Genomic DNA, 26,486 nt, shown 5'->3' on the forward strand with positions numbered 1-26,486 from the left:
GACTAAAACCGCGATAGCGCGGATCATCAGACTTCCTTCTGAAGCCACCACGTCTGGGGCCCAAGCTCTGTGCGTATATTTAGCAGCTCCTGAGGCGACTCGGAATGTCACTGAGCCAACAGGAGGGGGTGGCAGTGGCTGCGGGAGGCTTTCCAATGTCTGATGGCTGGGAGAAGTAAAAGACTACGAAAGAAAGGAGGTCTCCGATCAATGAGCTGTATTTCGTTATTTTGAGACTCTTTGTTATCAACAACTTGTCTATGTAAAAGTCATTGTGTTTACTGGAAAGCTGCCTTGTTCGCCCCCAAGAATTCCTTCCAGGAAGTAGGCTTCAATCCAACACCGCTGACCAGATCCAGACTCTCCTTCAGGTCCTTGCCAGCGTAGTATCCAGGCTCCTCGATTAACAGGTGGTTCTCCAACATCTCATCAGCCATGGGTCCAGGGAGGAAGCTCTTGTACGTCTCCGAGTCAATCTGGACGAAGCGAGCCGTCTTTCCGGTAACCTCCTGGAACTCGGAGACGATGCGCGACGGGGTGTAGTAGTCCGCCGCAGCGAGAATCTGCTTCCCGAGGACTGAGTCACGGTTGCGGATGGCGGCGACGACGAACTTGCCTGAGATCACGCCATTCATCAGCCTCTGTCTCGCAACATCACGTCTAAGGGCCTGGGTGCAAACTTACCAACGTCAGACTCAGTGTCGATGAGCGGGAACTTGGCCCCATCACCAACGGGGTACGTCAAGCTATGCAACCCATCCTCGCCCTTGCGGATCATCTGCAGCGCGGTAAAGTTGCTCATAAAGTATCCCGGCAGAACAAAGGTGCTAGGGATGCCCTTGGCGCGGATGTAGCGCTCGACCTCGGCCTTGTCGTCAAAGTGGACGACGTGCTTGAGGCGGCCGTTGGTCGTGTCCGTGACGTGGAGCAGAGACGAGTAGATCAGATGCTTGACCCCGGCTTCCGAAGCGACGTCGGCAACGTTCTTGCCGTGGAGCTTTTCCTGAGTGCCACCGCCCGACATGAAGTCGGGAGTGGTGACGAGGAAAACGGTGTCGGAGCCCTTGACGGCGTCGGCGATGGACGCCTTGGAGGTCATATCGGCCTAGAACGTTGTTAGCGAACAGGTCGGGAATGGTTTCGGGGAGGATGGCTTACAGCGACGACTTCAACGCCCTTGGCAGCCAAAGCTTGCGCAGCGGGCTTGGACACATTGCGGGTGATGCCCCTGATTTTGAAGTCTTTGGAGAGAACGGGGTCTGCGAGGACTGCCTTGATGACGGAACCGCCCTGGTTTCCAGTGGCTCCGAAAACACTGAGAAGCTTTGACATGGCGAGTGATGTTTGGGTTGGTGTGCGTGGTTGGGATTGATGTCGGTGAAGGTGTTGTGAGATGGTTAGGAACAGCAGTAGATCCAGCACTGGCTCGTTTTACATACCTATTGCATGACTTGCGAAATACATCACTTCGCGTACGAGACGTCTCTGGGCCCAGGCAACAAACAAACGGCGTCACGTAAACACGTTTGCGGAGCATTAGAAACTCATCGAAGTGGAGGACACCCGAGTCAAGACCTCCGATGGATGGAATGATGTCGGTAGGACTTGGACGGGCCAATATGCGTTGTCATAGGCGCAGTGGAGCCGCGAGAATCTTGGCGGCGTCTTTGCGGAGTTTGATATTGCCACCCACAGCTTAAGAGTCAGGTACCTTAGTCTGAGACCGGGCGGGCCGATAAGTTGATGTCGGTGTTCATCGGAGGCCGATGTCGCCAATGTGCCGCCGGCTTGGACCCACCCGGCTCCGTGTCTGCAACGGCGACGGGTGGACAGCATAGCGGACGTCTGTGCATGCTGAGGAAATTTTAAATTCATGGTTTGTCTTGCAGAGCTCATCATGGAATGATTCAATCTCACTCATATTCAACACGACATGGATACCATTCAGAGTACATTGTACTCTCGCAGATTTAGTGATCAAAGCAGGCAGGTAAAGCTAGCAAAGTGTTCGCCATGATCAGCGCCCAACAACATGATTTGCATAAATGATAAACAACTGAAATACGATGAATGTGTTGAACTATTAAACTTGGGCCCGATAGAAATGGTGACAGAAAAAAGAAATAGACACACTGAAGCCATCACCGCCTCATTTGATATACTTTTTAAATTCGCTCTCCGTCCTCAACCACGTCTCCAGATCCTGTAGCTCAGCATACTCCTTCTTCAGTTTCGAAATATCAGCCGCGTACCCCACGTCGTGAAACCACTTAAACATCAACCCAAAGTCCTTCACGAGCGTCATGAACAGCCACGTCAGCACCTTCCAACTCCCCGCCGGCCGCCTGCCCGTGGTCCGCTCAAACACGCCCACCATCTGCTCAAACGTCAGCTCGTCCCCGGCCAGCGAGATGCCCCGCCCCTTGTACTCCTCCGGCTTGACAAACGCCTGCGCGCCAAAGAAGCCAATGTCCGTCGTCGCGATCAACTGCAGCGGCTTGCCGCGCAGCGCCATCTGCCACGCGGTGACGAAGACGCGGCCGGGAAAGTTGTCCGTGAAGTTGTCCATGAAGGCCACGGGGCGCAGGATGGCCCACTCCATGTTGGAGCCCTTGGATTTGGCGATGAGGTGCTGCTCGATCTGGTGCTTGTGGATGAAGTGCGGGATGTTGGTCGGGCTGGTGAGCGAGTCCTCGCCGTGGCGGTCGACGGAGGCGTAGACGAAGAAGGAGACGTTGTTGGCGAGCGCCGCGTCCACGAGGGCCTTGCCCTGCCCGAGCTCGCCGCCGCCGCCTTGGTCCATGCCCATCGGGGTCTAGAACCGGTCAGTGAAACATCATCGGACGCGGCTGTATTCCGCCTACCTGGACACTGAAGACGCCCCAGATCGGGTTCGTCGTGGCCTCGCTTGCCGCCTTGAAGAGCGCCGTCGGGTCGGCCATGTTCCCCTGCACGATCCGGACCTGCTTCGACTTCTTCAGCAGGCGCTGGGCCGAGACGGACTCGGCGTACCGCGTCACGGCGAGGATCTCAAAGTCGGCCTTTTGCCGGAGGAGGTGGTCGATCACGGCGCCGCCCTGCTTGCCGGTGGCACCGCAGATCAACAAAGCTCTCGACATGGCTAGGAGTGAGAGTAGTGCTTAGGTCGCACGAAACAATGGCAGGAAGGTGAATCGATTGTGTGATGGAAAGAAACAATGAGGTCTGAATGGTCGCGTGTGATGAGAGAAGGTCTCCGATGGAATGCTGAGTTAACCTCGGAGTTGCGCTAGCAACACTTGGTAAGGAAAGCCTGATGACGCGACAATGTCTCGGACGATGCGCCCCTCGGTGGCGTCGAACCAAATGGTGCCGATACGATACGGCCTTACCAATCTCGGCGTGCAATTGTCCCGGATGGGCTTGCTGAGCGGAGCGGGGCGAGGTCTGATTAAGCTGCTTGTGTCTTATTTGGGGGACTGCACCGCCCGGCGTCCGACGGCGGCCGAGCTGCGGGGCGCTTCCGAGGTGGGCTTCCCGCGCGGGAATGCCACTGCTGCATATGCAGCCACAAAGTCATCCCGACGCCATGGATACCTTAGTCGAGGATGGAAACGAAAACACTGGAACGAACTGTGGCTGACCAAATCATGCTGACTCTTCACAATCTCACCAGAACATGATCAAAAAAGCGGACCCCCTTCCGATCCGGGTCGGACTCCAGCGGAGCGGGTCACAGAAACCCAATCCCCGGTCCCGGAAGCCATCACCACGAGACCCGGCCCGCCAACCGCTCGGACTCGTTGACATCACCAAATGTTTGGACCAAAACCCAGCCCACCCCCGTCCCATACCCGCACGCATGAATGTCCCGTCACATCTGGGATGCTTCATTGGTCGATTCCGCCAAACAAGCAACCAGATTTAGGTTTTAGGCTTTGCGGGACATCAGCGTAAACCGTACCCGTCTATGTTTAGAATTTCGTTTGATGTCGCACCAGAAATACCAATTCTCCCAGTCATGCGGGGGACTCCTCCCCATGGGGAGGCAGGCGCCATAGCCGATCCTAACTACATCTCATCGACACTCAGCCTTCTTTCTCATCTCCAGCCGACGCAAGCGAAGGGCTTGAGGCAGCAATCACGCTGGACTGAATACCCAACACCGCCGTAGCCGAAGCGTTTCTCAAGATGAGCAGCACAACCACCAACGGGACCAAGCTCCGCATCGCCGTCGTCGGCGGCGGCATCGCCGGCCTCGCCGCCGCAGCCGTCCTGCGCCAGAAGCACGACGTGGTCGTCTACGACCTCAACGCGCCCGACGCGCCCGAGCGCGGCGCGGGCATCGGGCTCGGGCCGAACGGCAGCAAGATGCTCAAGAAGGCGTTCCAGTTCCGCGCGGACAGCGTCAAGGCGACCGTGTGCGCGGGCACGCGCACGTACGACAAGGAGGGCAACCTGCTGCGCGAGATCACGGGCGTAACGGAGCCGTTCGGCAGCGAGTGGCTGCTGATGCACCGCCAAGACCTCAAGGACGAGCTGGCGAGGCTGGCGACGGGGGACGCGGCGAAGCTGGGCATCTCGGGGCCGCCGGCGCGGGTGGTGCAGGGGGTGCGGGTGACGGAGGTGGATGTGGAGCATGGGAGGGTGACGTTGGGCGGCGGGGAGGTTGTGGAGGCCGATGTTATTGTTGGTGAGATTATCTACGTTGCGGTTGACGGAAGGGATGAGTGTTGATGAATTTGCAGGGGCTGATGGGATTCACTCCATCGTTCGGGAGGCGATCCTCGGCACCGAGCCGGAGATGATTTCCAGCGGCGCGTCGCTTTACCGGTTCGTGTACCCGCTGGACAAGGCGAAGGAAACTCTCGACGGGCTACCGGAAGCGATCGACCCGCGGACCGGCGGGTTCCTCAACCTCATGACCGCCGACGACGACCTGCACCGCAACATCATCTTCTACCCGTGCCGGAACAACACGATGCTCAACGTCGTCGCGCGGGTGCCGGACTCCATGTTATCCCAGGAGAGCGAGACATCCTGGAGCGCCGAGGGCAACCGCGACGAGCTGCTGGACAACTTTCGAGATTTCGCGCCGTGGATGCTGAACCTCATGCGGTGAGTTACTCCCCCACCTCGTGAAAACCCGAGCGTGACTGAAGACCGAGAAAAGTACCGTCGACGACGTGAGACTATACAAAGTCAAAGACGCCAACCCGCTGACGCACTACGTCGGCGGCCGCGCCGTCATCATCGGCGACGCGGCGCACCCCATGACGCCCTTCCAAGGCCAGGGCGCAACGCAGGCCATCGAAGACGCGGAGGGCCTGCGGCTGTTGCTGCACGACAACGTGGACGCGAGCAACGTGTTTGGAGCTCTGCAGACCTGGGACTCGGTGAGGCGGCCGCGGGCGTCGCAGGTGCAGCAGAACTCGAGGCACGTGACGGACATGTCGGCGCAGGCGCAGCTGGACAGGATGAGGCTGAACTGGACGTACAACGGGATCCACGCGGCGCTGCGGAACAGATGATGAGCAGGGCGGAGGGTTAACGGATGGGGAAAGGGGGGATTGGACAGTTGAGGATATGTTTGGGTAGTTTCCTGTGACTGGACTCACGGAGCACCATAGTTCAATGGGAGCTAGGATAATTGGAAGGTGGAAGGATTGGATGGTTGAAGGGGTCGTACAGCTGGGTTTGCGATTTTCCACATCACCAAGATGAGTGATTCATTGCCCTGAAAGATTCTATTTCTCTCACCGTCCCTTGCATTTACACAAGTTTTTCATAAGCCCGCTCACATCATACCGTCGTCCATCCCATGTCAGTCGGCACCAATGCGCCGTTGATGGTATTCATCCCATCCGAACACAAGACCAGCACGGTCTTGGCGACCTGCTCCAACGGTGACCATCCAAAGTTCCATCCTTGGTTCGCGGGGTCACCATGGACCGTGTTGAACGTCGACACAACTTTGCTCTGGTTAGTGTTTCCTTTTTCGTTCCCGCATCTTCATCTTCAGACGGTGGAATGGTGGATGGTGGGGGGATGAGAGCTAAGGTACATACCGACAGCCAATCCTTCCTTGTGGAAATCAGCAATGTGGTTCTCATTGCGCGCCATGTTGGTCTTCATGGGACCGGGCATGATGGCCAGGCAGCGAATGCCCTTGGGGCCGTAGAAGGCCGCGGTGCTGCGTGTAAGGCCTACGGTCCCGTGTTTGGAGGCTGTGTATGCGACGCCTTTTGCGTTGTTAGTTTGGTGATTTGATCCATCATTCTTTCCGTCTTTCCTTCACGATGCTGGGGATTCCTCTCCATTTAGGGGTTGAGACGTACCAGCTCTCGCGCCATTCAGACCCGCCGCACTAATCACATTCAAAATCACGCCCCGCTGCCCGCCCTCGCGCGCCTCCTGCTTCAGAAACTGCTGAATCGCCGCCTGGCTCGTGACGAACGGCCCCGTCATGTTCACGAGGATGTTCCTCTCCCACATCGCCATGTCGCACTCGCCGGTGGGGTGCATCTTGTCCGAGATGCCGGCGTTGTTGACGAGCACGTCCAGACGATTACCCGGGTTCGCGGAGAGGTAGGACGCGAAAGCCTCCGCGACCGAGGCCGGGGAGGTGACGTCGCATCTGATGGCGTGCACGCGGGCGCGGTGGGCTTCCGGGACGGCGGCGGGGAGGGCCTCGAGCGCGGCCGGGGAGATGTCGAGCGCGAGCACGGTGGCGTTGGCGGCGAGGAAGGCGTTTGTGAGGGCGAGGCCGAGGCCGGCGGCGCCGCCTGTTATGGCGACTGTTTTGGAGGTGTAGTCTACGGACATTGTTGTTGTTTACTTGAAGGGTGAGGGTGAAGTTGATCCGGGGTTCAGTAGTGCGGATAACGTTGGTGATGGTGGTTGTGAGGTGAGATGAGATGAAAGCTAATAAGGAACGAAATGCAGTTGAAAGATGTGAGCTTGATATATATGAGCTTTCCGCATAGCACTGATAAAAGAAAGCGTTGAAGATGCGTGAAGTCTGATAAAATGTCGCCGGTTATTGCAAGCCGAAAGCGAAAGCGAGAGCGACGACGACGACGCAGAGGGGGGACAGATCCGACGTCCCGCCGCGGGCTGCTCCTGTGCATACTATACCCCAGATTTCCCCCGCATTATTAGCTTCAGGGACGACTTGGAGATGCAGCGGGAAAGAGGGGATTGTTGCATCTTCAGATACGGCGTATACATGCTTGGCAAAACATGGCATTGTTGTCAAGTGAGAAGATCCGAGAACGACCCCGAGATTTTGGGTGGGACCCCCACTCACCCGCGGGACGCACGGGGTGGGCATCCGCCAAAACTCGATTCAGATGAACGTGGTGTTTGTCTTCGCTGCCTGGCCTTTGGCCCGTTGGGGGCCTCGGTTCCTGGATTCCTCTGCGCTCGGGTTCGGATCACGGCCTGCGGTGGCTTGGAGGTGTTTACCTCAATACCCTTCCTTATGGTTGAAGGGATATAAGTAAAGCCTTCGAGAACGATCTGCCGATATTCTTGATTGAAAAAATCCGGTCTTTGGATAGAATCTGCAGATGGGAGATGCGCGCAGGCAGTGTCGGTGACCGGGTACTAGGGCGATTCTCCGGCTTACCGGTGCTTGAACGGACAGGTGGATTTTTTCTCCTTCCGCAGACGCGGCCCGGTCCGGGCCAACATGACATTGATGTGGAGAAGAAGAAGTGGTGCTCTGAATCATGGCCCTAGCATACTGCGAGCCCGTCGCTTCTGCATAGACTCGGATTAGGTTGGTGATTGAAGGAGAATAGTGGGTTTTCTCTCCGCAATCACTAAGTCTTTCACCACGACAGCTCGGAAAAATCAAGTGAAGGAACAAGTGAATTCTGATACTACATAATTATTACCAAGGAAACACGTCATTAAGTTCTCATCGTACCACCTCCCTTCTCATCCGGGTATAAGCCTTTTCGTTTGCCGTAACTCATGATGCAATCTCCATGACAAAAGGAAAAGGTCTATTTCAACCCCTCTAGTAGCCACTGATGACGGCAGGGTTATGGCTGCCGAGGGTGTGCACGGTACCGTTCAGGTCGCCGCCAGGGTTGCCGTTGACAGCGCCATTCTGAGAGGGCAGACCGTGCTTCTTGCGCTCGACGCGAGGGGCCTCGGGGATGTCGGTAGACTTGTTAGCCTTGCCGATAGAGAAGACCGGGCTCTCCCAACGCTCTCCCTTGCGGGCAAGCTCCTTGTACTCGGTAGCCTTGGTGCTGATGCCTCCAGGAAGGTTGATGTTGGGGAAGATAGACTCCTCCTTGGTGATGGCGACGTTGACCTTCTTGTCTGCGACAGCCTCCTCGGCCTTCTGCTTGCCCTGCAGGGTGCGCTTCTGGATGGCAGTGACGTAGCGGTTGTAGATGTTGGGGGTTCTCTCAGGGTCGGAGCGAGCCTCGTCCAGAGCACGGTCAGCCTCCTGCTTGACCTGGAAGAGAAGAGCATCCAATTGGGTGGCCTGGTCCTTGATGGCCTGCTCAACGGCCTTCTGCAGCGCAGGGCGAAGGACCTTCAGCATAATGGGCTTGACGATGCTGAAGAGAAGCTTGTGGTTGGACTTCTTCAGCTTGATGCTCATGTGCTTGATATCCACATCGACCTTGTCAATCTTGAAGAAGTTCTGCTTGTCCTTCTTGTCGGCAGAGGACAGCTTCATCTTGAAGGAGAAGCCGTCGCCGGCGAGAAGGATGTCTGCAACACCAGTGTCGGTGATGGAGGGGAATCCCTGCTTGCGCTTAACGTGGTAGGCGACATCGCGAAGATCAAGCTGAATGCCAGCAACCTTCACTTCAAAGGACTGCTTGTGCTTGTTGGCGATCTTCTTTCGGCCCCAGAGGAAGTAGTTCTCGCTGTTAATCTCCAAGACGTTGGGCATGAAGTTGTCGGACTCGAGGACAAGGTTCTCGATGACGGCGTCGAACTGAGGGTCGCTGTACTCGATGCGGGGAACGGGGATGTAGGCGACGTTCTCGAAGAGAGAGGGGATGATGACCTCAGACAGATCCTTGAGAAGGTGAGGCTTGAAGGTGGGCTTGCCATTCTCATCGTTGCCCAGATCAGTGAAGAGCTTCTGGACAGACTCGGCGAAGCGCTTGTTCTGGGGATCCTGGTCGAACTGGTCGGCCAAGAACTTGATCTCATCCAAAACGCGGTCGGTGTGAGCGCGGTACTTCTCGCGCAGGAGGTAGCGACCATGGTCGTACAGGTGGTTCCACTCCTGGTTGGAATCATCGTCCAGGATGTAGCCCTGCTCCAGAAGGCAGCGACGGACGTAGCGGTCCATGGCCTTGAACCAGTCCTTCAGCTCACGATCCTGGTCGGCATCGCGGTAGATCTGGTTGATGGACTCGAAGAGGTCATCGGTGGAGGTGCCGTTGGCGAAGCGCTCAATGAGAGTCTTGAGGTCAGACTCGGCCTGAGCGAGACCAGCACGGGCGTCCTTGACAGTACCACTTCCGCCCTGTGCAAGTGATCGCGAGTGTCCGGCATACTCCTCGGCGAGGTTGAGGAGGGTCTCGATGGCCTGAGAGTAGTCGGGGTGCTGCTGGCATTCGAGCACCATCTTCTTCAGGCGCCAGATGGTCTGGTCCTTGCGCTCCTGGGGCATCTTCTTGTTGAAGTAATCCTTGGTGCGGCGCTTGTACTCCTCGTTGCGCTGGCGAGCCTTCTCCTTTGTCTCCTCGTCCACGTTCTCATCATACTTCTTCTGGAGAACGTCACGAGCAGCGTTGATGCCACCCTGGGCGTTGACACCCGAGTTGGTACCCTGCGCCTGGTCACGGGCAGCAGTAGCGGCCAGGTCCTGGGGGTTCTGGGAGCCCTGGGGATGAGCCGACTGCGTACCGGCGTTGATGATCTCGCGAGCATCATCAGCGGGCGAGCCCTTGTAGATACCCTGAGCCTGCTTCTTGAAGTTGTCCTTGGAGAAGTCGGGGGCATCATGCCATGTGTTGTCCTCGGCGGGACGATCCATCTGGTCCAAGGCCTCACCCGAAGGCCGGACACGCTGGGCGGCCTCGGTGGCGGCATCACCGGCCATGTCGCGAAGGAGGACACTGGCATCCTTGACTGTGGACAATTAGCATAAACATGTGCGATGGCAGGGATGATGGAACTTACGCAGCTTGCGGAACTGGCCGTTGGTGATCAACAGGGTGCCAAGGGTGCGCAGACCCTGGACGGCCTTGTCGCCATGCTGCTGAGCCACCTCCTTGTTGATGGGGGCACCGGGAACATCGACAGCCTTGGGGTCGAATTCTTGTGTCTGCCAAATGAAGTCTTGGAGCAGGTTGCCCTGGTTCTTGGACAGCAAAAGGTACTTGGCTTGCTGGATAACATCGCGCGTGTCGGTGATCAGCGCCTTGCCCTCGGGAGAAAGCTTCTCGGACGGGCTGGACAGGGCCTTGGAGGCCAGGAAGCTGTTGAGAGCAACATCGATTTGGTCATTCTGTCGCGGGGATCACGTCAGTGTCATGCAACTCTGCAGGGTGCAAAACAAGGTTAGGGCCAGGGATCAGCCCAGCGGAGACGCGTGGGCCAAGAGATGCCGGCAGTGACGTACCGAGGGAACCTTGCCAGCCTGGAAAGCGGAGACGATGCCATAGAGCTGGAGCTTGCGGTTGACGTCGGCCTCCTTCTGCTTGAGGTCGGTCGGTTTGTTAACGTTTGCTGACATGATTGGGTATCGTAGCTATCGCAAAAAACTGAATCGACGGTCTTCGGGGTATAATAATTAATGGTATGGTAGTAGGTTCAAAAAAGGGAGGAACAAAAGCGGCGTGGTTGTTGTGGTATTGTTGTCGTTTGAAGGGGGGTGGGGTATCACAGAGTGGTTGGGTATAGTTGGAATCGTGAGGCTGATGTTCCTGTACCAAAGGAAAAAAACAGCGACAGGTATTGATGAGAGGGAGAGAAGATCAGAGAGAAGAGGGTGCAAGAAAGCGAAGGTTGAGTGACGGGAGGTGTTTATAGGTTTGGATTGGGTTGGAGCAGGTTGTGTGCCCAGGCGCAAAGCAGGCTCATTTGCGTCAGAAGCGAATTTGGAGCTAGCAATTGGCAGGGAGGCCAGGCGAGGCGAGGCGAGACGAAGGCGCGTGGCAGCAGACGGGACGGTTTCGCAGCAAATTTGGAAGGAAAGGGGGGCCCCCAGGTCCTGGTTAGGTAAGGCCTAAAAGTGTCCAGTGCAGGTGCATCACCGATTGCCATTCGGAGCTTGGTCCTGTCTGGTCTGCTGTCCTGTCCAGTCTGCCCCTTCCCTTCGAATGTGTGCGTTTATCAGTGTCGGTGCCAGTGTCTATCCATCACAGCGGACTGGGGGCAATTGGGGGCTGGATCTGGATCTGGATGGACCCGTCCTGCCCGGTCCATCAATTCGTCCAGTGTGTGAGTGTCTGTTCGTTTCCTTCCTTGCCTGCCTGCCTCCTTCCTCGTGGTGCAACTGCGACGGTGACGTTGGTGAAGAAGGAAGGGGGTAGGGAATGTTGATGCAGTACGTCATCGGTTGAATTGGCAGGTACCTGTGCAGCGGTACCTTCCGCGCCAGTGCACCACATAAAAAAATTTCAGACGACGATGTGCAGGCCGGGCAGGAGCATCGCAGCTGGACCGCACCTGCCCTGTTTGCTTGCTTGTTGTGCCTTAGCTCCTGCCACCCGCCGCCCGGGGTCGACACTGGTCTGTTCCAGCTGGCATTGCACTGGCATTTCTCCCCGACTATCTTAGCGCCGCTGCAGGTTGGGGAGATTCGCCCCCATTTCCCTGGTGGTCCCACCGCCCGCATCGCAGCAACGACTTTGCACGCATCGCCGTGACGTGCTGACATCGTCGTCGTCGACAGCTCACAGCTCACAACTCACAGCTTACCCTGTTCGAAAGCGCTAGGGGTAGACGCTCAGGTAGGCGACGCTGGCTGTCTTGCGAGTAGCCCGTAATCGAAACGTGGTCTAGATTTCTGCTGCTAACCCGTAGCACCGATCCCTTCGCTGGTGCATCTGCCGATATGTCAATTTCATTGCGCTCGGACGGTTGCTTTTGCTTCTCAGACAACCGTTTCCCAACCTCCCTCGTGATGAATTCCTGTCGCACTGCAGACATCAGGCCACCGGACAGAGTTTGGCTCGAGGGAAGCTTCCAATTCCAACGGCCTCATCTTTTCAAACTTTGAGACCCCTTTGTGCTGGAAGTAGAGAGTTGAGCTGCCTTTCGGCCATCTCCATTCGGAGGTGTCTGTCCGGGTCGTCTTGTCTCTCCAGGTCCAATGCCAATGAATGATCAGGTCCTCGTGCTTGGCGCACTCCCATTGATCCCCTTTTGGTCCATGCCGCCAGCTGAAAGAGCACCACCAAGGCAGTTGGAGGACGACATGTTGAGACGACTCGGTGATGTGCGCCAGGATCTGGATTCAATGCAGATGCAGCAGGAGGGCGGCACGGCGGCAGGTGGTGTGGATGGCCAGGGGCCCTGTTAGAGAACAAAACACCACCCTCACATCCACCTCAATCGAGTCCAGTCCAGTCTGTGGAATTGTCGTCTGTTGCCGTCGCGCAGGTGCATCGTGCATCTTGCGCGTCTGGCATTAAGGAAGCACCAGCGAGGTACAAAGGCACATGGTGATTGCCATGTTTCGGAATCGGCGACGGCTGCTGCAATGCGCGTCTCCTGTGGCGTGTTTCGACCATGTCGTCATGTCAACCGCCGCACATTCGGGGCACGCGACGGGTATCGTACTATCATTTCGTGAATGCGAGAGGAAGTTGCTGATTCTAGAGGCAGCCACGACACCACACGGGATGGCATCTTGCCTACTCCGTCGCGCACCTAGGTCCCCTGCCTCTAGACCTCGACCTCAACCTCGAAGGGAAGGAAGGAAGCACGGTAGGAGGCAAGGGCAGCCCAAAAAAAGACGGCAAGAACGAGGAAACAGAGACATGTTTCTGCCTCCCGCCGTCGTTTAGCTAACCACCCCAAGATATCCGTTCGTAACTTTGTACCCGACGTCTCTCGTTCCCCCAACGCCTCACCACTTATTTCCTCCGCATTCCCATCCTTCCCGCTCGGTGTAACCACAATCACAATCACCATCACCACCACCACTGCGCCTTTTGCCAGCTTTTTCTTGCAGAGCACAACGCCCCCGGCCACTCGCACAATCGATGGCGTCGCTTCTGGCACGTCTCGCTGCTTTTGCACATCCATCGTCAAGCATCTGCCCCATCCCCGGCCCATGATCCATCCATCCATTCACGACCCATGGATCGCCGCAGCATTCGGGGGAAAAAAAGCTGCAAATGCCTGCATGGCCCTGGCAAGCGCCGCACCCAAATCCAAATCCAACCCAAACCCACGCCGCGCCGGGCTCTGCATTGGCACATTGGCACATTGGCAGCGGCATCACAGCCGTTCATGGGTCCCAAGATGAACGATCACCTCCCTTTCAGTCACTCTATTGCTGTCAATTGCTCCTAATTCGTCACCAAGTGGATGCCACTACGCGATTGACACGTAACCCTCCAGTCCGGCCCTGTCCTAATCGCCGCTGGCCCAACGCTGCACCGGCCTGTCTCGCCCTTTTCTTGTATGCGCATTGCAAATTGTTGTTTTCCTCTACTTTTTTTCTGCCCAAGACGTTGGCGCCAAATCGCGATCGTCCTCCACACAACAACACACCACCACGCGATAGCTTCTCTGCGCGATCCATGACGTCAAGCTACAATCACTAGCGCGTGCTATGCACCTCACGGATATCTCGACTTGCTCTGACGCCATCCGCTGTGCAACATCAAGCCACTGCATCACCAGCCATCAATCAATTTCAATTGCTTATCGCATTTCCAAGTATTGCGCATCCATGGCCATGGACTTTCTCTCGGCTTCCCAACCAGCCATGGGTCAATATCAATAGCACCAGCCCTGTGCTGATTGACCGGCCCGGACGGTGCCATCCAAGTCAATACCCATCATTGTCTCCCTTCCGGCCCCCATCCATCCCGCGGCTGAGAATCTGCCGCTCGGAATCATGAACGCTCAAGGGTGCCTTGGCAAGCACAGCACAATTGCTACCATGTTCCCCGGACCAATATCTCCTTTCGGTCATCCGCAGAGATCTAGCCGCAACCCCTGTCCCCGTCGTTGGCCGCCGTATCCTCGCCGCGACTTTCCCGCGAAGCGTCTGATTGGAGCGTTTCGTTTCCTATTTCACCAATTTCAGCCATATTTAGCGCGTCGTCTGTATTCCTTGGATTCAATGGGAAACTTCTGAATTGCCATGACAAGTGATCACATATACCAAAGAAATACACTGCCTGTTGAAAACGTTTGTCCATCTCATTCCGAAGCATTCCAAAATTTTCTTTGTGCTGTTTCCTATTCCCTGTCCGAAACAGTGTACAAGCGACGCCTCTAAACTTCCAACTTGGTCATGATCCGCTCCAGCAATCCCTTTTTTGGCTCGGGAATTCGAGCCTCGTTTATATCAAAGTGCGTCGAACTGAAGAGATGAGAATCGGGGCAACTATGGATCTTGCCAAAGTCAAGTTTGGGAAAGGGCATGACACCAGAATAGCCCCACCTCCCCATGTAACGAAACGGCCCAAGCATCTCATTGAGGGGGCGATATCTTTCGTCGTGGATGCGCCCAATCGCAACCACCAAGTCCGTGATATGGCCAAACCAGGAACTTGGGAAGGCTAGTGCGTCCTCCCACCCCATGACGGCCTTGATCTTGCCATCCTCATCTACAAGGATATTGCCCTCGTCCAGGTTGAGGTTGTGCACGCAGATTTCCTGCGCTTCTTCCTCCCGTATTCTCTCAAAAAAGTCTCGGTAGTTGAAACCTTGCTTTCCAAGTCGGCGTTCGAGCTCAATCTTCAGGGCATATTTGTTGTCTTCCTCTCTGTCATGGTATGCGACGGAGAACAGCTCGTCAAAGTAGTGTTCGAAGGTTCGAAATGGTCCGCGTTTCGTCACCAGTTTGGACTTCAGCCTGGCGACATCAAACCGCTGGTCCATGAATCTTCCCTTCTTGAAGACAGCATTTACATCACCCCGTTCTATGTCGAGGCCGCCTATGAACTTGCCGAGCTCAGGAACCTCACCACACTTGCGGCCTGAGTCAAGGAAGCTGTCGTACAGGTCCTGAAGCTCGATGTCAGTTCTTCTCTTCTCCTCGGGCCCGTAGACAGGGTACGGCCGGGCCACGGGCTGGAGGCCGTGCAGCCCCGATTGGCAGGTGCAGTAGTCCTGGTCGATGCACTTGCGCAGCACGAAGCCCTCGACGGGCTCCATCACGAGCCACTCGAGCCGCAGCTCGTTCTGCCCCGTGGGATCGTACACAAACACCCGCGGCACCTTGCCCGTCCGGCGGACCCAGCACATGGCGGCGATCTCGTGGTCCAGCCGCGAGTCGAAGTCCTTTTCCGAGTCGTCAGTCTCGTACAGCGGCGCCGAGAAGCGCAGGATGACCTTCTCCGGCACCTCGGCCCGCTCGCCCGGCATGATGTAGAAGCGGACGAGGAAGTAGACGTTCGTGAACCCCGTCCCGAGCAGCTTGACGCTCTTCACGCGCGGGAAGTTGAAGAGCTTCTTGGTGGCGTACCAGTCCAGCATTTTCTTGACGTCGCGCGGCCCCGGGACCTTGTCCGGGTTCCAGCGCGCGTAGTACCACCCGCCTGTCTCCTTGGGCTTCTGCTCGATGAGGAGGTGGCTCTTCCAGAGGGTCTTCAGGTGCTTGTGCTTGTGGTCCCTGATGTATTTGAGGAGGCTTTCCGGGTCGTCTTTCGTGTAGTGGGGGCAGAGGGGGATGCGGACTGGCATTTCGAGACGGTTGTATTTCGGGTTGCGGGGGATGGGAGAGACATCTGGGAGAGATGGCGTGGCGTGGCTGGAGGATGCCATCTTAGTTTTGAGTAGAGGAAGTTTTGACTATGATTGTTGAGATGGAGTTGGTGAGGCTGTTGTGTGAAATGTAGAGTATGTGCAAGTGAATTGAGATGCGTTTGACTTTGTTGGTGTAAGAGATGCTTGTTTCTGAATGGTTCCGAATCTGGATCATCACCCTGAGCCGCGATTATTATACCACTCTCCGACCAGGTGTCTACGATGTCAAACAATCGGTCTTGTTCTGTGTTTCCTCTCATTGTTCATCTCAGGCTCTAAGCGCTGAGTTGGCGTTAGGAAAGACGTGTCAATGAAATTGTGTTTCTTCAAAGGACAAAGTCAAAGGACAGGCTGTTCGCAATTCCTCCGTCTATTAAAAAAGTACTTTTCTATGATTAAATTACGCCAAAGGATTGTTCAGCATTTCTTTTACGGAGATGATGAGCTTTGATAGACTGGCGAGTACAACAGAATTAGTACTTTTGTCTGGTGTCTGGTGAGATATTGGTTTAGACAAAGCTGGCGTGCTGCACGACTTTCCTCGCTGAGATTGAGCTCAGCCATGAGGATTCTCGGTGTTATGTCTCGACGGTATGTCGAGGAAGCTTCAAAGCCCATCCACTTGGAGCTCACACCTGGAGGAAATAACGACATGGGCACTTCAGCCAATGTTCTATCCAGGAAGGCAATGGCAATGTGCGAGTCTTGACGGCCTTCAAGCAGGTCCTAATCAACTACAATACGGAGACTCTCCAGCTCTCTCTAAGTTTACCTAAGCTTCAGCATGGAAACCCATCTGACGATATCAAAAAGTAGTTCTTTCGCATCCTGTCTTACTTAGCTTCATTCTCGCATTGACAGAGAAAGCGAGGGAGCTCTTGAGTGGCATCCAATTGCGCGGAGTGAACACATCCTTATCTTCTTGTTGCAAGATCTTCATCATCCTTATTATCCTGTAGTATGCATGTTTGGCTAGGGGTTTGTTTGAGCTGTGTAATGTTTCCATGCCGGCAGTTGCGTTGACTGGGGTCTTGATGTTGTATTCTCGTATCTCGTATTGTAAGACGATAATGGTCAACGTCCCATCATACGATGAGGATTGCATGCATGCTGGGTGAGCTTGGCGTGGTCTCGTTGCGGAGAAACTGAGTCGCAACTTGTAAATGTCTCTTCTGTCTTTCCTGGTAGACTACGTATTTCCGAATACGAGTTTCATTCTCAACACCTCTTCTGTCCCAATCGGTGATATTCCTGCCATTGGGCCTATTCTCCCCATTGGCTCGCATTCTTGAAGGTATCCCTCCGGCGAAGGAAACTCGTTTCATCTCTGGCTCTTTAGCGGAGCTATCCAGTGCTTGCGTCTTACTCAAGCACACTCCTTTGATCCAATCAAGCTCGTGGGTTATTCCATTGACAACGGATGAACTGCATTACAATGCCGGTGGCATCAACATGGTTTCTGAAGAATACAAAGTGTTTGGGGTTCGGTTGAAATAGAAGAAAATGTAAGTTTTTTGCCGATCCCTAACAGTGTAGCACACTCCCAGTCGGACGGGACAGAGCAGTTCACGATGTTTTGATTAACTACATGCGGTGGCATGAACGTATAACTTAGAAGGGACAAGCTCAATATTGCGGTTAGCAGGGCGTGCCGTTCATTCAAACACGGAAACCTTAACCCTTTTTAGAAAAGGCCCTTGTCGCGATAAACTTGCCGCAGCAGTTGGTTCCGTCGGCAATTTTCGTTTTTCCTGTCGGCAAGCCTTAAACTTTGCCTACTGCTTCCCCCAACTCACTCTCCAACTCTCTCTGGTTCATCAAGCGCCCGCACTCGCTGCCAGATTGAAGCTTCCAGCCCCCCGGTTTGCTCCATGTCTCATCCTACTTTAGACATGCCTCCTTCTGGATGCAACGACAAGACCAGCAGCGACGAGTCGCATCATGTTTGAGTTTCGTTGAAGCTTCAACAGGCACGCGTCTGTTGCGTGTAATTTTCCTATAAACTTCAGTCCTCAGCCTTTTTTAGCTACAAATATTAGCCCCCCGATGCATCTCTGAACCCTTCGAGAACAAGAAACAACCTCTTCTGCCCGGAAGAAATAAGGAGACATCTCATGGACCCAAACTTTGCATCGCTTGGCAAGAGCACCACCACCAATGGCGTTCCCGCAGTCCGCCGCAGCAGCGTCATCCAGCACGACAACGGCTCCCACAGCAGCAGCGGATCGAGGCGGAGCGCCTGCGACCGCTGTCGCGCCCACAAGCTGCGATGCGTGAGGCCGCCCGGCTGCGACTTCCTCAACGAGGGTGCCGGGGGAGGCTTGCCGGCCTGCGAGAGGTGCGTCAAGGCCGGCGCAGAGTGCCTGCATACGGTTCGCACGCGACAGGTGTCGATACGGACCAGCGGCTACGAGCGACGAGGGTCCATGGGTTCGGTGTCGCCCCCTATTGTCTATCAGCGGCCTGTCACCGACGATGCCCTCCCCCCCGGACCGGGCGGCGGCCACATGTACCAGGATACCAGCACGCGATCATCCTACCGCACCACCCCGATGTCACAATGCCCAGGAGAAGTGCGAGCAGCACTTACAGCAGTCGGCAATCAACAGCAGCAGCAGCATGATGGCAGGCCGATCCATGGGCCATCACGGCGGCAGGACAGCTTCCATCGCACCATGGCCGCGGACCCATCCGGTGCGGACCTGTCCGCAATTAGTGGAGGCTTCCCCGGCATGGTCTTTGCGGGCGTCGATGCAGGCGTGAAGTCAAACCCCGGGGGGCGCAACGGCAGCATCCCCTTTGGGATCAGCGATCACGACCTTTCCTCCTTGAGCCACTGGCCGGAGTGCGACCCTGCCCTGACCAACATCTTTGGCCAAGATCTAAGCGAGTTGACTAACACCACCACCACCACCACCACCACCACGGCCCCGGAGAAGAGCACCAGCGCGCCTGTCGTCGAATCAAACGAGAACCCGAAAGCGACGACACGAGGACCAATCACGACTATTACGAGTGATCGATGTGAGACCATGGACGAGTGTCTGCAGCGGCTCACCGAGTTGACATCGCTGCTGCTGAGATGTTTCAGCCTCACAGAAGATCACGCCGTGGAGCTGGAGGATCTGCTTGCTTACTCGCCGGGCGGGAAGACCCGTGCCGCCGCGGAAGCTCATGAGGAAGAGTCCGAGACGGGAAAGAACATGGTCGGCGTGTTGTTGGAAAGCTCCCAGGTCTTTTTGGACACCTTGGAGCGTCTCAAAGGTCTGCAGACCCCGCCACGGCAAGACAAGCAAAGCGACTGCTCGTCCCCCAGCTCGGAATACTCCTATGTTGACTCGCCAGAGGAGATGGACGTGTTCTCAAACGACGGAACGGCAAATACACACGAGTCTCTACCCATGCCTCACAGGCGCCCCGAGGATGAAGATGGTACCAGAGACGGGATGGATGATCTGCTCAAGAGTCCAGGGGCACCTCACTCCCGCAGTCAAGCAGCGCCGGCGGCCCCTTTGCTGCTCTCACCCCAACACAGCGGCTTCTTCAGCATGCCGACGACGTTCACAATCATCAGCTGCTACATGTGGCTCTTCCGCGGCTACGAGGCCGTCTTCGCAGCCATCCACAACGCCCTCCTGACGCAAAAGTACCAACGGCATCAATGTACACCCGAAAGCAGCGGCAGCAGCAGCAGCAGCACGAACCCACGGCACGGCGGCAAGGGCATGGGGCCGGTGATCCTGCCCGACATCAACATTGGCGGGTTCGGCCTTAACTGCCACCCGCACCTGCAGATTGAGATGCTCATCCACGTCAGCTGCCAGATGCTGCAACGCATCGAGGCCGTGCTGGGCATCGACCCCGCATCGCGCGAGAGCTGCACCCTGGCGGAAGCGCAGCAGAATGGCGTGCTCAACCTGACGAGCGCACCGACGCTGCTTCACACGTTTCTGCACGGCGCCAACAGGGGTGGCGGCGGGGAGGGGCCCAACTCGGCGCGGCTGTCACTGGTCCGCGGGATTGTGAAGAGCATCCGGCATACTTTACGAGGTGGACGTGGTTAGGGTGGACGTGTTTAGACACCATTTCATCTCAGAGAGGTAGACAAGATTCAGAGCCATGACTTAGATTACAGCGATTTGTAAGTAGATAGCCTTCATGACATAAACACTCTCAAAGCATCAAATCCGAAACTGGGAATATCATTTGATTCTCTGGTAGTTGCCTAAGATTTCATTGAGCCAGCTAGTCATTGTCTTCATTAGCCACTTAGCGACTCAAAATGAGGTTGCGGACATTGTTCGGACGAATACACTCGCGGGCTTCCCCGTACAGCTAAGCGACGTCCCTGTCAATAAAAGTAAGCACTTATAACGCAGCCACCACCTCGAATTCTGACACGTGAGATAGGAGGGTGTCTTGCCTTGACTCTGCATCAGTACGCCCTACCTGAAAATGCAGAACCCGGGTAACACAACGCTACTGGCCAATGGGCTGATTTGTTTTTCACAGCTCGCTTCGAGCAACATTTGTGATTGCCCTCCTTCCCCACAAAACTGCACTGATGGCGTTCCTGAGTTGTCGGTGATCGATGCTGCGGTTCATCAGAGGTGCCGATCGCTTGGGTGCCGTACGATTCGGTGAGCCACCCCCACACTCGGATTCGGACGTGGAGACGTCGGTATCGGCGTCGGAGGCCGAAACGAACAGGACATGCCTGGCCTAGGGCCTTCCAGAACCTTCCGGAACAATTGTGATGCCCGTGTCCGATGTCCCGATGGCCACATTCTGAGGTATCTTATCCTATTTTTCCGCCGTGGTAAGGCCTCTGAGAGGAAATAGACTTGAGCAGGGCCTAAAGGTTGCATTGCGTGCCTGTCCGGAGTAACGCTGCAACACCTTGTGAACTTGGCAGTTGGTCAGTCGGCCAACTCACAGTGAAAAAGCCGGCACAACGAAAATTACATGTCAGGGTGATGAGGGCTGTACTCTATCGGAGGACAGAGAAAGGTTATGCTGCATAGCACCAACGTGAGAGTATCGCAGCTGCAGTCACATGACATTATTTGCATCATTCAGCTCATCACATAAGATGACCAAGGTGGTATGATTGAAGCTGCCAGTACAGACAGGGATTAGTGACAGAAGGTCTGTGGAAGGTTGGCTGATTTAGGTAGGAACCTACAGTCCTGTGCAATCAGCACCGAACTCCGAATGCATCAGAGGCCAAGCAAACGACACGGAGCAACTGTTCTCCTCATGAAATCGTTTCTAGAGGACCGGAGCCAGAGTATATAAGTCCAAACTGTACAATCGCCGGCGTCCCTCGCGTGCCATGCATATCTCATGTCTCCACGCCTTACACACTTGACAGTATCTAGTTATTCCACTCGCAGGTTACGCACCATCAAACATTAGAGCTGATTACTTCAATATGGCCAACGTGTCTGACTCTTACTCGCCTGCTGGCTCCGAGCCACATAGCTACTGGGCTTCTACTCTAGCAGGTGTTGTCTTCGTCGCGTTTCTGTTATTTTCGCACAGCTGGTTCAAGCCGAATCCACTTGCCAATGTCCCAATCGTGGGGAAGGGTTCGCGATGGGCCCGCAGAAAGCATTTCATGCAGGGCAACGCGACTCAGATGTTCCTTGATGCTTATCGCAACGTCAGTCGTGCCCTGGAAGCCTCGTGTGCCTGGATATCCCTGACGTCTTCTACAGCACAAGGACAGCATCTCTCTCATCACAACTGCCAAGAGTAAGATGGATGAACACCGTGATTAGATACCTTGTAGCTGATCCACTCCCAAGCTAGGGATTCAATCCTGGTTCCTCCCAAGTATCTGCCAGAGTTGAGTAAAGCGCCCGACGATGTCATCAGTGCCCAAAAGGCGGTTGAAGAGGTTTCTGGAACCGCCCTCACCCTGCCTTTCATTTACAAGTACTGACCGAGAAAGTTCATCCAATCCAAATACACAGCCGTTGGCTTCGAACTACCCGTTTTCGTCCACGTATCAAGAGCCAACTTGACCCCCGCGCTAAGTTAGTCAACCCTGGTCTAGTGCAATAACTGGCGAATTAACTCCTCTCCATAACAGACGATCTGAACCCCGCCGTTGCCAAGACAATCGCCAAGACGCTGCAACGCGAACTGGCGCCAACATCCAGTTGGAGCGAAGTTGCCATCAACGCGAAACTCCTGCGCATTATCGCGATTGCGTCAGGGCACGTTTTCGTTGGCCCTGAGCTTTGCGATAATGAGGCGTACCTCAGCACATCGATCGACTTTACTCAACATCTCATGAAAGCCGTCTACGGCATTGCCATGATACCGACCTTCCTGCGGCCTCTAATTGCCCCTTGGCTCCCCATGACGAGGGCGCTACACAAGCGGCTCGCTGAAGCTGATGCGGTCTTCCAACCCATCGTCACTGCCCGGCAGCAGGCGGCAAAGGAGAGCTCACTAAAGCACAATGACATGCTCCAGTGGATGCTCGATTCGCAGACCCGAGTGGGCGAGCTGAGCACCCGAGATCTGGCGCTGGCGCAGATTGGTGCTAGTTTCGCGGCCATTCATACTACGACTATGACGGCCACGAACGCAGTGTACTGGTTGGCGGCGAAGCCCGAACTAGCCCCCATGCTTCTGGAAGAGGTTGAACAGGTTCTGGAGGAATCCAATGGCCAATTCACAACCGCAGCACTCCTGAACATGAAGAAGATGGACAGCTTTCTCAGAGAGGTCATGAGAGTTACTCCCTTGAGTGCGAGTATGTGATCAATTACATGGATTAGGAATCGCTGTGTCCAGACGACTGACACCGTAACAATAGGCGCATACGTCCGCAAGGTCCTGAAACCATTCGAACTCTCGAACGGCCAGGTAATTCCGGAGGGCATGTTCGTAGAGGTCCCAAGCGTCGGCATCAACGAAGACCCAGAGATCTTCCCGAATCCCGACGTATTCGATGCTCTGCGCTTCTACAAGCTCCGCAGAGATGACAACCCAGCCCAACTGAACCAGCTTCAGGCTGCTTACGTTGGACCCACGCACCTCAGCTTCAGCTTCGGCAAGCACGCTTGTCCAGGGCGCGTTTTCGCCGTTAACGAGATCAAGACGGTGATGGCGAATCTTTTGCGCATCTACGACATCAAGTTGCCTGACGGTGTAAACGAGAGATATCCCAGCCTTGTGTTTGGTGATCAGGCAAGTAGACCCATTGCTGTTTATAAGAATGACTAAGGAGATCTAACCGAAATCTGGCGTTAGAATGTCCCTGACCCCACGAAGACTATTTTAATGAAGCAACGAGACATGGAAGTTCTTGTTTGAATGATTGGCACTGTAAACACAGATTATTGTAGTGTAGTGATGGAGTGAATTGCTATTTCGCTGGACCCACGGGGCACAAGGAATGTAGTCTGACAACAACGCAACCCATTTGCACCCGAGTCTTGAAAGAGCGGAACTGCATGTGCATCTAAGCTGCAATTTTTCAATATGAAGAACACAATCATACTTCCGTTACCTAAAAGCTGTCCACACTGGTGATGATGTACATACAGCTCGGGCATGATTTCTCAATACTTGCGATACAGCTCTCAAACCATACTTCTCATTCAGAAGAAGCAACGCAAGTTGCCTGGCAAAGACGTTTTACTTTTTTTTGCAACAGGTCGGGTAGTAGATGGAACGCTTCTAACGCAGGTACTGTGACAATCGAAATTTCCAGACCTCTCAGCATTTGTAAACCTCACTTGCTGACAAAACACTTCCGTTGATAGCCTCATTGTTCTCCCTGGGTTCCCAGTATCTCTTCCGTTTCAATCTAGATGGGTGCAACTGCGGGAGCGTTTTCTCAGGTCCCGAAAGTTATCTGCCCTGCGTTGTTGCGGAAGTCAAAATTTGGCTTTCCCGTTATGTTTGATGGCCCGGCCCACGTTGCACCATCGGAGGGCTCCGACCATGTTGTTCTCCCAATGGCGAAATTCACCGACTCTTGGCGCGAGTCGCTCATGTAACCGTATTATAAATCAGGCAGCATTTGGCTTCCAGACCTGCATGATGCATTCGGACTAGAATTACCACTCCTGTCAGTGGCACCCACCCAAAGTGCGTAGACACGAACCTCTCCTTGGACTTTAGGCTTTCCAATCGGTGGGAATTCGCTGGTTTATTGTCGATCGCACCGATTTCGTCCCATCTTAATACGTTGAATATCTTTACAATAGACAAGGAACTCGTAGATTGTCGTGAGTGCCGCTCCGGCACATTGAGTCGCAACGACACCTTTGGGGGCCATGTAAAGGAATGTCGAGTCAAGAGCCTGCCGCAGAAGCGTATCTCAGCTAGTCCATAAATGGAGTAAATCGATAAGTTCTACGTTCGTTGTGTTCCTTCTATCGACACATTTCTCTTCCGTACCTGATATTCCCTTCCTGTTCAACCAGTCCACATCAACAAAATGTCTCGACCCGAGGATGGCATCAAGTTGGGAGATCGATCTCCAAATCGAGTTGAATCTAATCCAGATAGCCCTGTGACACTCAACGACAAAACACAGGCAGACGCGACAGCCGATCCGACGCCCGACGAAAATGCACCCAAATCCGGTGGTCGTGGATGGGCCTTTTGGGCCATCTTCGCCAGCTTGTCCGTCACAGCTCTCCTAAGCTCCATGGAAGGCGGCATCATGTCTACGGCTCTCCCAGCAATTTCGCGCGCTGTAGATGCCGAAAGGGACTACATCTGGGTTGTGAACGTTTACTTTCTCACCAGGTAAGTCATGTGGTGTTGATATGGAAGCGTCAAGCAAACAAAAAAATGGTCTAGCATGGATAACTGTACTACGCGATCTTGACGCTTACCAACGCGTGTTTCCAGTGCGGCTGTTCAACCTCTCTACGGTCAGCTAGCAGACATCTGGGGCAGACGGTGGCCAATGCTGGCTTCCGTGGTCATCTTCGCCGCAGGATCGGCTGTCTGTGGTGCCGCCAACAACGCGGCGACACTAATCGGCGGGCGAGCAGTACAAGGGCTTGGCGCCGCTGGCATCAACACTCTCGTAGAGATCATCCTTTGCGACCTCCTACCGCTGAGAGAGCGTGGACAATTCATGGGACTCCTCTTCCTCTTCATCGTCATCGGCTCCGTGCTGGGACCCTTCCTCGGTGGGATCATCGTCCAACGGACATCTTGGCGATGGGTCTTCTATCTGAACTTGCCAATTTGCGGAGTCTGCCTGGCCCTCCTCTTCTTTTCCCTGAACCTCAAGCACCGCAGCGACGAGGACTCAACACCACTGGAAAAGCTCAAAAGGATTGACGTTGTCGGTCTCCTTCTTCTGTGCGCATCTGTCACGTCACTTCTATACGGTCTTACGTACGGCGGCGGATCAAAGTACGCGTGGTCCCATCCAGTCATCATAATTACACTGGTGCTGGGTGTCATCGGCCACGGCTTGTTTATCGGCTTTGAGGCATCGCCTTGGTGTCCTCATCCAGCTTTGCCAATATCACTGTTCCAGAATAGAACGTCTGTGGCCGCCTATGTGGTCGAGGCCGTGCAGATCCTGGTATCATACGGCGCACTTTACTTCCTCCCGCTCTATTTCCAGTCAACGCTTCTGGTGTATCCCGAAAGATCTGGAATTCTGCTCCTACCGTTCTCGATATTGTTCTGCTTATCTGCTGCTGTCGGTGGTGCTCTAGTCACAAACATGGGCAAATTCCGTATGGTACATATCGGCAGCTTCGCACTGATGACGATCATGATGGGCGTTTTCACCTTGCTCAACCGTAACACACACCTCGCTGTAATTGCAATCACGGGGATTATCACGGGTATCAGTGTCGGCCTTCCCAATGCCTCCATCTTGACCGCGGTTCAAGCCGCGTTGCCAGACTCGCTCAACGCGGCCAGCACCAGCGCATTCGCCTTCATCAGAAGTATATCTACTGTCTTCGCCATCACGATCCCAGCTGCCATCTTCAACAGTCGATTTGACGAACTGCTCTCGTCCTCCACCCTGGACAGTAATGCGAGAGCAAGCTTGGGCCTTGGCCAGGCGTACCAACAGGCGTCACGAGATTTTGTCCGTTCCTTCCCTGATGCGGTGCAGAACGAAATCATCGGCCTATACGAGGTGAGCCTACAGCGCGTCTGGCAAGTGCTCATCGCGATCGCGGGTCTTGGCGTTATTGCGTCTTTGATAGAGAAAGACCTGGAGTGTCGCACCGAACAAACAACAGAGGAATTTGGTCTGAAAGAGGAAAAGCCGGGCCAGACATCTTTCAATAGTGAGGTATAGACTATCTCGCATGTATGATCAGTCGTTTGAGTTTTCAACCTGGCACTTGCGCATGTCATAAGCATGTGCTAGCGCTTAGAATAGACTTCTGATTGGCTTTTACACAACGTGCCGTGGATGATTTGCTTTGTACTTTGAGTTAAAGTGGCGATAGCTTGTCTGAGTGAGATACCTCGCCGACCGTGTTCTAAGGTTACCACAGGCTTAGTGATGTCGAATTCTTTCACAGGAAGCAACAAATAGACGTGCTTTAAGCAATATTCATGGCTTTTGCGGC

The 26,486-nt window shown here is 54.9% G+C and overlaps 9 protein-coding genes across 9 annotated transcripts; 4 read left to right on the forward strand and 5 right to left on the reverse strand.

Moving 5' to 3' along the window:
* Positions 1-278: 278 nt before the first annotated feature.
* NMRAL1-2 (NmrA-like family domain-containing protein 1) lies at positions 279-1,332 on the reverse strand (the record flags this gene model as incomplete). Its single annotated transcript, XM_037316927.1, has 3 exons — positions 279-616; positions 685-1,105; positions 1,159-1,332. The coding sequence occupies 3 exons, from the start codon at positions 1,330-1,332 to the stop codon at positions 279-281; spliced, it is 933 nt and encodes a 310-aa protein (XP_037184484.1).
* An 817-nt stretch (positions 1,333-2,149) lies between these two features.
* CGCA056_v001668 (NmrA-like family domain-containing protein) lies at positions 2,150-3,119 on the reverse strand (the record flags this gene model as incomplete). Its single annotated transcript, XM_037316928.1, has 2 exons — positions 2,150-2,815; positions 2,865-3,119. 2 exons carry the CDS (start codon positions 3,117-3,119, stop codon positions 2,150-2,152), a joined length of 921 nt encoding a protein of 306 aa, XP_037184475.1.
* A 1,051-nt stretch (positions 3,120-4,170) lies between these two features.
* On the forward strand, positions 4,171-5,510 carry nahG-0 (Salicylate hydroxylase; the record flags this gene model as incomplete). Its single annotated transcript, XM_037316929.1, has 3 exons — positions 4,171-4,672; positions 4,728-5,097; positions 5,153-5,510. 3 exons carry the CDS (start codon positions 4,171-4,173, stop codon positions 5,508-5,510), a joined length of 1,230 nt encoding a protein of 409 aa, XP_037184476.1.
* Positions 5,511-5,781: 271 nt separating this feature from the next.
* Positions 5,782-6,804, reverse strand: CGCA056_v001670 (3-beta-hydroxycholanate 3-dehydrogenase (NAD(+)) 2; the record flags this gene model as incomplete). The annotated part of the gene is made up of 3 exons (XM_037316930.1): positions 5,782-5,951; positions 6,048-6,221; positions 6,318-6,804. 3 exons carry the CDS (start codon positions 6,802-6,804, stop codon positions 5,782-5,784), a joined length of 831 nt encoding a protein of 276 aa, XP_037185442.1.
* A 1,201-nt stretch (positions 6,805-8,005) lies between these two features.
* Positions 8,006-10,702, reverse strand: CGCA056_v001671 (Uncharacterized protein; the record flags this gene model as incomplete). The annotated part of the gene is made up of 3 exons (XM_037316931.1): positions 8,006-10,095; positions 10,147-10,474; positions 10,589-10,702. 3 exons carry the CDS (start codon positions 10,700-10,702, stop codon positions 8,006-8,008), a joined length of 2,532 nt encoding a protein of 843 aa, XP_037185441.1.
* A 3,722-nt stretch (positions 10,703-14,424) lies between these two features.
* On the reverse strand, positions 14,425-15,918 carry CGCA056_v001672 (uncharacterized protein; the record flags this gene model as incomplete). The annotated part of the gene is made up of 1 exon (XM_037316932.1): positions 14,425-15,918. The coding sequence occupies one exon, from the start codon at positions 15,916-15,918 to the stop codon at positions 14,425-14,427; it is 1,494 nt and encodes a 497-aa protein (XP_037185440.1).
* Positions 15,919-18,014: 2,096 nt separating this feature from the next.
* On the forward strand, positions 18,015-19,964 carry ccsR (Cytochalasin cluster regulator ccsR; the record flags this gene model as incomplete). Its single annotated transcript, XM_037316933.1, has 1 exon — positions 18,015-19,964. The coding sequence occupies one exon, from the start codon at positions 18,015-18,017 to the stop codon at positions 19,962-19,964; it is 1,950 nt and encodes a 649-aa protein (XP_037185439.1).
* Positions 19,965-21,334: 1,370 nt separating this feature from the next.
* ATR2-2 (Cytochrome P450 monooxygenase ATR2) lies at positions 21,335-23,142 on the forward strand (the record flags this gene model as incomplete). The annotated part of the gene is made up of 6 exons (XM_037316934.1): positions 21,335-21,565; positions 21,621-21,657; positions 21,711-21,802; positions 21,857-21,941; positions 21,998-22,669; positions 22,733-23,142. The coding sequence occupies 6 exons, from the start codon at positions 21,335-21,337 to the stop codon at positions 23,140-23,142; spliced, it is 1,527 nt and encodes a 508-aa protein (XP_037185446.1).
* Positions 23,143-24,364: 1,222 nt separating this feature from the next.
* Positions 24,365-26,209, forward strand: FUS6-2 (Efflux pump FUS6; the record flags this gene model as incomplete). The annotated part of the gene is made up of 2 exons (XM_037316935.1): positions 24,365-24,678; positions 24,784-26,209. 2 exons carry the CDS (start codon positions 24,365-24,367, stop codon positions 26,207-26,209), a joined length of 1,740 nt encoding a protein of 579 aa, XP_037185445.1.
* Positions 26,210-26,486: the final 277 nt, after the last annotated feature.

Source organism: Colletotrichum aenigma (genome assembly GCF_013390185.1).
Source record: "Colletotrichum aenigma strain Cg56 chromosome Unknown KSG_Cg56_contig01, whole genome shotgun sequence".
NCBI lineage: Eukaryota > Fungi > Ascomycota > Sordariomycetes > Glomerellales > Glomerellaceae > Colletotrichum > Colletotrichum aenigma.